This window comes from Hemiscyllium ocellatum, chromosome 2, assembly GCF_020745735.1.
Source record: "Hemiscyllium ocellatum isolate sHemOce1 chromosome 2, sHemOce1.pat.X.cur, whole genome shotgun sequence".
Taxonomy (NCBI): Eukaryota; Metazoa; Chordata; class Chondrichthyes; order Orectolobiformes; family Hemiscylliidae; genus Hemiscyllium; species Hemiscyllium ocellatum.
The window spans coordinates 116,782,286-116,795,591 of record NC_083402.1 but is presented as its reverse complement, the minus strand read 5'-3'; the positions used below and the strand labels follow the sequence as shown (position 1 = coordinate 116,795,591).

Genomic DNA, 13,306 nt, shown 5'->3' with positions numbered 1-13,306 from the left:
TCCTCCCTGAGCTCTCTTCGGACACCTGCATTATGGTGTGACAGGTATACCGCCCCAGTCAAACTCCCCACCTGCCACTGTCCCTGGAGCGGGTCGCACCCGGCCGCCCAGGTGCTTCCGTCCCAAAGCGAGAGCCCCTCAGGGCACGCCTCCCCGCCTCACCGGGTAAGTGGAAAAACGGTAAAGTAGTGGTATTTCACTGGCAGCCGATGCCTCCCACTTATTCTACACCTCATGTCTCTTCACAGTGCCAGACTAGAGTCAAGCTCAACAGGGTCTTCTTTCCCTGTTGATTCTACCAAGCCCGTTCCCTTGGCTGTGGTTTCGCTAGATAGTAGGTAGGGACTGTGGGAATCTCGCTCATCCATTCATGCATCACTAATTAGATGAGGAGGTAGTTGGCTATTATCACACTCGCCATCTGATGGAGTGTGTCCACTTTGAGTTTTATCTCGCCGCTCGTCGACGTAAAAGATACTCCTGTCGAGCTAACCACAGCCAGATGATGATAAGGGAATGGGAACTCTTACTGTAAAGTAGAGACCAAGTGAGGATGGAGCTAGGATTATTCAACTGACTGGTTAGTTACCTCGCTAGCTCAACACCTGTTGGTTGGTCCAGGTGTCCCAGAGGTGTTCCCTGAAGCATTCTGCAAGTAGGGGGCCCGTCTGCCCAATATAGAGGAGGCCACATCGGGTGCAGCGGATGCAATAGATGAGGTGTGTGGAGGTGCAGGTGAATTTGTGGCGGATATGGAAGGACCGCATCTCCTCCACTTCCCGCTCCTCCGCCCTTGAGCCCCGCCCCTCCAACCGCCACCAAGACAGAACCCCACTGGTTCTCACCTACCACCCCACCAACCTCCGTATACAGCGTATCATCCGCCGTCATTTCCGCCAACTCCAAACGGACCCCACCACCAGGGATATATTTCCCTCCCCTCCCCTATCAGCGTTCCGCAAAGACCACTCCCTTCGTGACTCCGTCGTCAGGTCCACACCCCCCACCAACCTAACCTCCACTCCCGGCACCTTCCCCTGCAACTGCAGGAAATGCAAATCTTGTGCCCACACCTCCTCCCTTACTTCTCTCCAAGGCCCCAAGGGATCCTTCCATATCTGCCACAAATTCACCTGCACCTCCACACACATCATCTATTGCATCTGCTGCACCCGATGTGGCCTCCTCTATATTGGGGAGACGGGCCGCCTACTTGCAGAACGCTTCAGGGGACACCTCTGGGATGCCCGGACCAACCAACCCAACCACCCCGTGGCTCAACACTTTAACTCTCTCTCCCACCACACTGAAGACATGCAGGTCCTTGAACTCCTCCATCGCCAGAACATCATAACACGACGGTTGGAGGAAGAGCGCCTCATCTTCCACCTGGGAACCCTCCAACCACAAGGGATGAACTCAGATTTCTCTAGTTTCCTCATTTCCCCTCCCCCCACCTTGTCTCAGTCGATTCCCTTGAACTTAGCACCACCCTCCTAACCTGCAATCCTCTTCCTGACCTCTCTGCCCCCACCCCCCTCCGGCCTATCACCCTCACCTTGACCTCCTTCCACCTATCACATCTCCATCGCCCCCTCCCCCAAGTCCCTCCTCCCTAACTTTTATCTTAGCCTGCCTGGCACCCTCTCCTCATTCCTGATGAAGGGCTCTGGCCCGAAACATCGAATTTCCTGTTCCTTGGATGCTGCCTGACCTGCTGTGCTTTAACCAGCAACACATTTTCAGCTTCCTTTTAATAGAGTCCATAATTTCTTTCTCTAGATGTTTATATTTCTCCACTTTCACCTCCCAAGCCTGCTGTAATTAATTTTCTTGGTTTTCTGTTCTAATTGTAACATCCACAACAATAATACGACTGTGTCTTTTTTGAAATATAATATCTGGGATCCAGAGCTTTTCTGTATTGTCCTTTATACGAGGTTCAATATAGCTGGTCCATCCTTTAGTTTTAATATGGAGGGGGAGTGGTCTGGGCTCAGTGTGATGGTGTTCCAATCTGGACTGACTGAGGTTCCCCAGTTAGGAAGTGCAGGATCCAGTTACAGAAGGGAGGCATTCAAGCCCAGCAGACTCAGCTTTCCAATCAGGTGCTGAGGAATGATAGCGTGAAATGCAGAACCAAAGTCTATAAACAGTAATCAGCCATATATGTCCTCCTTGTTCAAGTGGATGGGGGCCAGATGGAAGTTGGTGGAGATGGCATCATCTGTTGAGCGGTTGGGATGTTACGCAAACTGCAGGGTGCCCAGTGAGTGGGGCAGCAGGGTCTTCATATGCCTCATGTGCCTCTCAAAACACTTCTACTTGCTCTGCGTATATCACTGCTATCCTGAAAAAGGCTGCGTATCCTCTATGCGTGTGCACACTTTGCTTCTTTGGCCTGGGACAGACTGGCCCTCGCTGTTATTAGGGCTGTCCTGTCATCCACTCTGAAGGTAGAATTGTGGGGTCTCAGCAGTGCACACACCTTTTGTGGTCACCCACAGCTTCTGGTTGGGGTAAGAAGTGATTTGTCTTAGACACAGTGATGTTGTCAATACACTTGCTAATGTAGCAAATCACCAATGTCGTTTACTCCTCTAACACTATCGGTTGCCACCTCTCTGAACACAATCCAGTCAGAACGCTCAAAAAGTCTTGAGAGCAGAAAGGGTTTCTGCCAGCCAGGCTTTCACCTGCTTCAGAACTGGTTTGACAGGTCTGACAAGCAGTCTGTATGCTGGGAGTAGCATAAGAGATATGGTCTGAGGAGCAGAGGTAGGGCAGGGGCTCTGCCCTGAATGCATTGGGGATGTTTGTATAAACCAGATCCAGCATGTTTGTCCACCCCCACCTTCGTCACAAAGTCCACATGCTGATGGAATTTAGGGAGGACAGACTTGAGATTCGCATGGTTAAAATCTCCAGCAACAATAAACAGTCCATCAGGGTGTGCATTCTGCAGTCTACTTATAGCCCCATACAGTTCCCAGAGTGCCTCCTTGGCATTAACATTAGGAGGAATATACACCCCAACTATAAGGGCAGCAGTGAATTCCCGTGCCAGGTAAAATGGTCTGCATCTAACAATCTCAAAACTCCCCAAGTGATGAGCAGCAACTAGAGATGAGCACAGAGGTTTTGTACCATTTCATGTTGATGTCGACACACAGACCCCTGCCCCAAGCCTTACCCCACACAGCTGCATTTCTGTCAGTGCAAAACAAGGCCAGCCTGTCGAGCTGGATGATGTTGTCTGGAATTCTGTCGCTAAGCCATGCTTCCATAAAAACAAGAATGCAGTAGTCTCTGAACTCATGCTGAGATGCCTGCCATAGTTGGATACAGTCCAATTTATTGTTCAGGCAGCAGATATTGGAGAGCAGAATGGACAGGAGAGCTGGCTGGCTACAGTTCATTTTTTAGCCCACTTACCGTGCTTCCGCCCCCTCGCACACCATTTTTGATGTCTCACCACCCAGCCACTGACATCAGGCGAAGCAGAGGACTGGAGGCCTGATCTCTGCAGCAAGCCAAAATTACAAAACTGCTTCAACGGCTCTCCATTCAAATTCATTTCTGGCCAATTCCTGAACTGGAGCAGTGTTTGCAGACTGCAACAGTATTTGCGAACACAGAGGTTCCTTTTCCTGTTCCTCCTTTGCCTTAGAAAACTGAAATTAAATAGTCCTAGGTCAGGAGAGGCCGCTGTGAGCCCCAGTTGTGCTTCCATAGTTGCAGGAACCCAGGTTGCAATGTGCAAGTGAAAAGGTATGCAGCTATATTTCTTTGCTCATACAAGTACTTGAGGGTCTGTGATCATTCCATCAGATGAGCAAATCTATCTCATTTTTGTATAAGCTGAACCTACATCAGTCACCTATCCTGTTGAGAATGGCAAACTTGAATTACAGAAACAACACAAACATGATAGTTAGGAAGGATAATATTAGATAGGAGAGTACGATTGAAGTGGATGGTAAGACACTGGAACATATAGATAAGTTTGTCTATTTAGGACAAATCACAACAGAAAATGGTAGATGTGATACGAGGATCAGAAGAAGAATGGAGATAGCCAGAAGTAATTTTCTAACTACGAAAGACTTGAAATATCAAGTTTGTCACCAGGGAGGATAAAGCTATAAAATGTTACATTATTTCCAATATCCTGTATGTCTCAGAAAACTGGACAATTGAGTAAAGATCTGTGAATCTAAGCTTAAAATTTCAAACAGATCATAAGACAAATGAAGAGGCAATTGAAATTGAGAGCCACAATAGCTTCAAAAAGCAAAACCAGTGATATCTAGAAAAATTGTCAGTATTTTCACCATCTGATTAGGACTGAGAAGTTGGAGATCATTTCTGGACCGCAAAGTGGTGGGTAGCAGAGAGGAGAGTTGCCATTGGATTGAAAATGAGTTCCGGTGGGTGGTGCAAGGCAGATAATTGTGACGTAACATGACATTAGATCTCACGCTGGAGTAAGGAAGTACAAGCAACCACTCTCCATTTCATGACTCCAACATCAGTGAGCAATGGGAGGGAATTGAATGAATGGTGAAGTCATTAAGACATATGCATAATTCTGTTAGTTCAGTGAAATGGATTCAAACCCTGTGTGGCCCATTTTACAGATCAAATAACTTTGTGATTCTCCATTTTAGATCCCACACATCTGCATACACAATGATCTTAATATTGATTATTTCATCGCCTGTCCTGAGTCTGCACAAGGTGATGTAACAGGCAAAAATCACGACAATCACTATTTCGAGTTCTTAGATTGCCCAATTGGGCCTGTAAACAGATGAGTGTGGTCCAATTTCTAGATGGCCATATTCCATCTGTGAATCTTTCATGCACAATGTAAAACGAAACATGATTTTGGGCTGGCATGAAACGGTTGATGGCTGGGTTGCCATTAAACACTGCAAAGTTAAGAGGAGTCATAAATCAGGAAAAGTGTTCAAGTAGCCAAGCTAAGTGTTTGTTTTTTAAACCATTGTATTGACTTTAGCAATCTCCCATAGGATTCTTAAAGTGAGACTTGTCTGGGTTTTGAGATTGGCACCTTACATTCTTGTTTGTTCACTCAAATATTGCACTGAAATAGTTACATTTAAAGCACGTTTATACTGACACTAAGGGATTGTGACACAAAGCAGAACTCAGTCCTTTTCAGTCTATTCCAGCGTTCAGTGAAATCAAGGCTGATCTATGACTTTGCTCCATATGCCTGACTTTGTTCCATATCCTTAATACCTTTTCGGCTAACAATCTACCAACCTCCATTGACATTAACAATTGATCTCAATCAATTGCTGTTTGCAAAGAAGGCTACTCAACTTCCATCACTCATTGTGCATTGAACTAATTCCTAATTTTACACATGAAATGTCCAAATCTGATTTTTTAGATTGTACTTACTGTCCCACACTCGCCAACTGATAGATATTTCCAGCCTTGTCGATTGCTATCTGTTCATATTTTAAAACTTTGATCATTTTTACTTGTTAGATTAACAGTCCAATATAATATAAATGGAGTGCTTCATTGTCAGGCACCTCTAACAATGCAGCACTCCTATTTATATTATTTGTATTGAACTGTTCAACTAGAGTTAGTGCTCAAATGCCAGAGTGGGGCTTACCATGATCATTTTCTGATGCTGGGGAGAATGTCACAGCAGTTACAATTTGGACTTTGTAATTACTTTCTGAAATGCAGTTCTCTTCCTAAAATATTATAGGGTCATTGTATCATTTGAAGTATATATCGCAGCTGTCATTTGGTCCATCATGTCAATCCTGGATCTTTGATGGAACATCTATTTTGCCCCGCATCCCAAATTTTTGTAAATAACCCTGTATGTTCCTTATCCACAAATAATTCACCTCTTTCCCCTCTCTGTTCAAAGGAAAAGGCCTTAATTTTCTGAGTCTCTCCTCAACGCTGGTAACATTCTGGTAAATTGACCCCATAACCTTTTTTTTCTAATGCCTTTAGAACTTTTCTCCGTGTGCCACCCACACTATTCCAAATGACGCATTGATTTTTGCCCATATTCTTTCTCTGGGATATGGGCATCACTACCAAGAACAGTATTTGCTGCTGATGCTTAATTGTCCTTTTACAGGGTAGTTAAGTTGTTCAACTTTCTCACAATCTGGAGCCTGGTAAGGGTAGCAGTATTTCTCCCTGAAGGCATTGGTGAATCAGATGGGCTTTTACAACAGCAGATAGTTTAATAATCTGCACTTTTTTTGAGCTGTGCTTTCAATTCCAAATTTATTAATTGAATTCTGTTGCCAGGGTAGAATTCAAAGTCCTGTCTCCAGGGTATTTGCTAAGACCATTGAATTATTTAGCCAGAGATCTCAGCACTACGTCTCTCATATAGTACAGGAAGGTCAATCCTTTTAGATTTGGTTGTCGTGTCTGTAATCAAAAGTTTTTATTATTGAAAATATTGCACTCGGACACCGGACTTTAAACCACAGCGTTATCGTATGCTCTTGCTGGTAGTGAGCCAAGAAGCAGGAAGAGCATGTGGTTCAATGGGTGGGGACAGTGCTTGAACCTACTACCTTCTTGGCCTCTGCAAGAATGAAGTCAGGTGTGGGTGAGGCCCATGGTCAACCTTCCCAACCTGCCACCAAATGAGGCCCTTGACCGCCAATTAATGACCACTTGTTGGATCTCATCATTAACCCAACAGCAGGCACTAACTCAAACCCTGTCCCCATGGCATTTAAAGCAATTCAAAAGGTGGGTGGTGGTGCCTTGATTGAAAGGCACTCAGTGCCTGATTTGCAGGATCAAACATCAGAAAGGCCTATTCATACTCCACTCTCTGGCCTTGCTGCCGACTTCACTTACTGCACCCGACTCAGTGACACCCACTCTGAAATCCCTTCTCCTCCCTTACCAAACACACTACTAACTTGGCTTAGGTCCTTCCACTATTTTATCACCTTTGGAATTTTTCTTTGCTGTAGAAGCCACTACCTCCCCACTGGTTCTGCTGAGGGGAAAAGCAGCCAGCCCTGTTTTTGACCAGGAGCTCTCGGTAGGTGAGACCTCTGCTCCGGAGAGTCTAGATTTCATAATAAGGCCTGCCCATGGCCTTGTTAATGCTTGACTGGCTGGTGATTCTGTGGGCCTGCCTAAAAAGAGGCAATGTAGATCTCTCACAGCCTGTCCAGGTAGAAGCTAAAGACGTCCAGTAATTCAACAAGATTCCATCCCATGTGTTTATCAGGATTCCTGAACAGAATGACTGACTTGGGCAGAATAGGCACCACCAGAATGTCAGAAAGAACTGACGCTCAATAACCTGATCAAATGACCGTGAGTGAGAGAATTCATGATGGGCCATAATATTGGCAGGGTGATAACAACATAAATCCTGATAACACAGGACAACTGGCATTGACTGAAGCTAGTGACTAGGTCCTCTTTTGAATCAACTACGTATGGTCTGTCTGATTTGGATCAAGCTTGCTTTTAAAAAAAACCTCCCAATTCATAACCAGCATTGTTCTATGGATGGTACCAATAATTTGACTTAATATACACAATTTTGGAAAAACTCATCTTCATACTGTACTGACAATACGTTGATAACCAATTTTTGTGAGCATTGAGATAATCGGATATTGTTGTGATGTTGATTCAGAAATAAAAATTTTCCAGGGCATTAGGATTCACACCCCTCCTTCACCTTCATAATATTGCTTTGGGATCTTCACTGTGCAAGTGAGAATGCAAATTTGAGCCCTTCAGGTTAAATCCAAAAAAAAAAGGCATTTCCAACAGCTCTGTTGATTGTGAAATGGATTGTCATTGTAAAATTTTTGTGCTTGAACCTCTGGAATGGAACTTGAACCCAAAGCTTTCTGATCCTTCAGCAGAGGTGCCATCCAGCTATAGCTGTGTAGCCCAAAGTATATTTTTTCCTCAGTGGGGGGAGATGGTTGTACCTTCCATGTTGAATTGCAGAATTAATTGATGTGCGATATGATACCCTGCATACAACCTCTTACGAATTTGTGCTACTATTCCACTGGTATAGTGAGATCTGTCATACTTATTTGGCTCTCCGTTTCAAACGTCATCTGAAAGAAGGCACCTCTTGTAATTGAAGTTATTGAAACTGGTCATTCATGTTAACTGGTCTACATTTTTCTTCATAAACACAACTGTTGACATTTTTAATTAACCTGATCAGAGATTTTGGGCTTGCTGATCAATGGTGTCTATTTTTTCTGTTCCTTTCTCCAAGTTTGCACGAGATTCCCATCAATGCTAGACACCTCAACCATGTCCACAATGACAGTGAGTTTGATGTTCTCATCACTATCTGAGCAGAGACATTTCTCTGAAATTCCTTACAGGGGTTACTTGTGACTTTTATTGTATTCACAACCACCAGTTTTCGACTCACTCGACATGATGGAACATTATCATCTTTCTACACTGGCTCAGTCAATTTCAAATATATTTAGAGGCCTCTATCAGATTACTTCTCAGTTGTCTCTCCGAGAAAGGAGAGCCAATTGTTTAGTCTTTACTTGCAGCTATATCTTGAAAAAACCTTTTTTGTGTACTTAGTCCAGTGTTTCTCTCAGCATTCTGTAATCAAAAGCCCAGAAATGTGCACAGAATGCTGGGTGTGCCCATTTCCAAATTGCTACTCTGAACCCAAAATAACAGAAGAAACTAAATGACTGTGAACTCCATGATCAGCTGTGAATAATTAATTTTCAATCTTGCGTGAGATGCTGCTGTAAACTAAACAGTCACTTGCTAAGTTGGAAAATGTAAACTGTAACATTGGGCCCAGCAGACATTTGTCTAGGCATCCGAAAGCACTGTCATAAATCACTGTCACTGGGAAAAGTTGCTCACCATTTATTTTAATTTAGAATTCATAAAGCTTGTCTGCCTAATCCCACAAGGACAGATCCTGTCGCAATTTGGGTAACTGTGCTGAACACTGATGCCTTTGCTGGATTGGAATGAGAATGAGCTTGACACCCTTTTTTTTGCTGAAATGGACAGTCGAAATTGTTTGTAAAGATTAGTGTGAAGTCTTGACATCTGTTCCACTTGACACTGAGCACTGCAGGACAAATGTTAACCTAACTCATCATTCAGTACAGGATCAGTCACCTGTTCTTCATTCTGCTTTACATTTTGGTACAAAATATTTATTACATCTGCTGCCAATGTGTGATCAAAATGGCATTTTAGCAAGCTATAAAAATATTTATACTTTTTAATCACATTTTATGAATTAACTACAAAGAAATATGCTGCTCGCAAATGATTCGACCCTGAGAAAGTAGGTACATTTATAGCCCACAGATACAATTTATACTGTTTGCATATCATTATAGAAAGTTGCGACTATTGAACTGAAACAGTTGCTGTGGGCAATTATGTAGCTATGTGGTTTCTTGGAGTATATTATTAAAAGAATGCATGCAGTATTCAGTTATTACTTTTTCAGTGACATTTTAATAGCCTGCTGTTAAATAGATTCAAATACCATTGCCACAGTCAATTTGAATGTTCCTGGTATATGGCCCTTAAAATTTCATCAATATTTGCTTACCTTGGGCTACATTACTTCTTTTTTGTTGCTTTCCAGTTGAAACTTTTGCACTGTTCTAACCACTAATTACATTCGTCTCTGTGTGCTTCAAGTCACTCAGCAAAAAAATACACAACAATGAACCTTATCAGAAAATCGATGGAGTAAAGGTGGCTCAAGTGTTTTTCAGCAAACACTGCAGCAATCTAGTTTTATTGCCAAGCTCTTCACAGCTCCCACATCAAGCAAAAAAAAGGGTTGTAATCTCCCCATCCTCTTGCCCAATCCCTCCACAATTGCTCCCCTACCCCAAAAAAAGGGTTGCCATGAAATCCCTTGCAATAAATATTAAATAACAATCAATATAATGTGGCCTTACAAAATGGTAGCATTATCTTTTTGCAAAATGGCTAATTTCTGACCAATATTGGTGTAACACTTTGTATCTCATAACTCCCCACATCTGATACCTTCTCAAAGCTTTGTTTTTAATTATTGTTTCAAAGGTGATCACGCAGAATAAAATGTTCTTAGTAATGGTACTAACATGTTCTTTTGAGTTTAGTGGCAACTTGATTTATAAGTTGCATTGAGGAAGAAACACAGTCCAGTCCAGTATTGAAAAATGTACTAATTTTCGCTGACACTGCTTACTAATGGCTGCTTTTACGGTTTTTAAGAGAAATTGTTTGCCCAGCAAGCTACAAGGGGTTGAATACAGGTGCTATGTTACAGAACAATCTTTACCTTTGACATCAATTTGTACCGAGCAGGCCCAATGATTACATTTCGAGATTGAAAATTTATATTTTAGGCTGTGTGTTGCAGAAGGCTTTATGACCAGAAGGTCTCAACTCTGCCAGTTCCCCATCCAGGCAATGAGGCTGTAAATAAATCTCAATGAGTCTTTGCCTACATATGTGACACATTAATTGCCTACCTTTTCAAGATCTGGTTAGTGAGATTGCTACTTCAGTGTGCATTTATACTCGGGGCTTGCTTTCACTTGAGACTGTTCAAATTAATTGGATTCAACTATCAGTTTTATAGCAGTGTTACTTTTGCATCAGAAGATTGTGGGTTCAAATCCTGTTCCAGAGACTTGAGCACTCAATCTAAACTTGTCCTGTGCAACTTTCGGGCAACTCTGTTGGATCAGATGGCAAACCAAGGTCCTTTCTGGATTTTCTAATGAATATATCAAAAAAACTCACAAATTTCAAAGAACACTAGTGCTTTTCCTCACATACGAGAAAATATTTATACTTCAATCAACTTCATTGAAAAAAGAAGAGCTGACGATTATCTCTCAATGTGGAGGCTCACTGTGCACATACAGGGCTCCTGCATTTCCTACATCAAAACATTGACTACATTGCAAAAGTACATCATTAACTGTAAAGTGCTTCAGAGCATACTGAGGACATGATAGCTATTCTGAAAGTGATTTTTTTTCTCTCTTCAGCTACAGAAGGTAAATAGAATCTTAAGCCTCTACATGATCTGGTCTGCACAACTGAACCTGCAAGTAATGAAAGCTTCAATAACTTAGCAACTATAAAATTATTTGCTCAAATACAATGAGGCCCAAATCTGAAAGTATGCAAGGCCTTAAAAACATAATTTGAAACTTTATTCATGTGTTTTTAATGATTTTCAGATGCCATTTTTGGCGATGGGTGATAGTTGAAAATGGAGCAAGTGTTGGACTGGTCATTGGATAGGACAATATCAAAGAAATTTAAAATTAAGACAAATGTGTAACAAGTAGCGGTTCTGCTAATACCAAATTTTACCATCACCAAAATAAAATTACACCTTTTGTGCACAATTGGTACTCTAGCACACCAAAGCTCGAAGTTAAAACTGTACAACCACTGACTGTATTGACTAGAAGTACATTATTGGCAAATCTCAAGTGCTGAAAGATACTCTATCAGTTGAAAATATACTTACAGGCATTTCTCATACTTACCATCAATTATATGATGACAAATCTAATTCAGTAGTGGACAGAATTAACTATTTACACTGCCAAGCAAAACTCCTGGATAATACTGAAATCTTTTTACTGATAGTCAAAGGCACTGTGGGGTGAGGGATTCAGCCAAATGGGTGACACTGCCCAGGAAATCACCCTCGTGCATGTCACATCATTGCCAAGTCCCTGTGCAGTGGACCAGAAAAGAGAGCTTCTGGATGCAAAACCTCTGACAAACTGACCCACTACAGTTTGTGATTGGTTGGGAATTTGTGCAGACAACAGTGTTCATATGAAATACGATTTTACTGTCAAATCCACATACAAAAAAATTACTATGACTTAATAACTCCCAAGAGTGTCATCTCTGCATCACAATGTGACATCAAAACATTGAGAAACTAAGTGTTGGAAAATATTCATGTCCCCTTCCCTTGCTGTTGGGAGGTCTGCATGAAAAGCTACACAATAATTTACTGCGTTCACTCTTTCTAATGTGGAACATACTGTACAAAGTCTTGGGGGACTTCATTAGTCCTACTGGTGCTTCTGTAAATACATGGTATGCAGTGATCCAATGTGCAATCTCTGTTGTTTGCACTGTTGAGACTGAAGCCCCACCGTGTATGTCAGCTTGCCACACATCGGGAAATTACCCATGGGATGTATAAAGTTCTATAATTATTAATTGTAGAACAGTCTTGGGCACTTCTGAGGAGTGCTGATGTGCATAGCAGCATTTCAATTAGTTTTTGGGGCAGGCCATGCCAACTGCGCAGATCACATTAACACATATATATGACAGGGAGACTCTTGCTAGTTCCTGCTGACTGGACAGTCTTTGGTTTCCCTTCTGTTAACCTTGGCAAACATCACTTTTGTTTCTGATGAACAGAAATATTAAATTGAAAACCAGCCTCGGATTTTGTGTCAGCAATTAGTTTCCTCTGCTTGGATAGTGTAGTAAGTGTTTTTTTTTGTTTGTTTTGGAGTTTGGGGAGTGGTGAGGGGTGCAGAAGAAGACTGGGACAGTTGGCTTTATATTCTGTTTCCTTTTTAAGGTCCAAGATAGAGTTTTCAAAACTCTAAGTGCTCGAGGGCACAACAACTAATTTTGAGTCATTTTTCAGCCAGCTTGAGTTCTAAGATTCTGGATTCCTGACTGTTCTTTGATATTCTTCCAGTTCATTTTTCCTGTTCATCGCTTTCTGCAGTTCCTGTTTGATGAGCTGAATCTGTTTCTCCAGTTCTGTCAGTTCATGAATGACTGAATGCCTGGCTTTCAAAAGTGGTTCAGGTTTGCCATTGGAATTAACGGTTAGAGGGAGCTCTTTCACTACTGGGGGTAGGTCCTCAACTTGGCAAGGTTTCAAATTAACTGCAGGCTGTTGAATATCTTTGAAGATGCATTTCCGCTTGTTCCAATGTGCATGACTGGCTGTATTCCACACCATTTGCTGGTTATTTTCAACATTGCACCTGAAAATGAAGTGCATATTTTAAATCAGACCAGAACTGAACAAGGTATCTGTGCAAGAAATGTACTGTTTATTATTATCGTACTGTATACAACTGGAGTGATACATAGATGTCATCAGTCTCTACAATCCTTCACAAAGCATACAGCCCTCAGAATTCTGCATGCCTCTGATTTTTGGCCTTTTGTGTGCTTCTGCTCTCTTTTTTTCTGTTGTTGTGGTTGTTTCAGTTGCCCTGGAATT

The 13,306-nt window shown here is 42.2% G+C and overlaps 1 protein-coding gene across 1 annotated transcript in view; it reads right to left on the bottom strand.

The window, feature by feature from the left end:
- Nucleotides 1–12,523: 12,523 nt before the first annotated feature.
- The window catches only part of grin3a (glutamate receptor, ionotropic, N-methyl-D-aspartate 3A), a 163,575-nt gene continuing 162,792 nt past the window's right edge, over nucleotides 12,524–13,306 (bottom strand). The window contains exon 9 of the mRNA XM_060841734.1: nucleotides 12,524–13,064. Coding sequence (XP_060697717.1) covers nucleotides 12,728–13,064 — 337 coding nt within the window. The 3' untranslated portion in view covers nucleotides 12,524–12,727. The remainder of the gene's footprint in view (nucleotides 13,065–13,306) is intronic.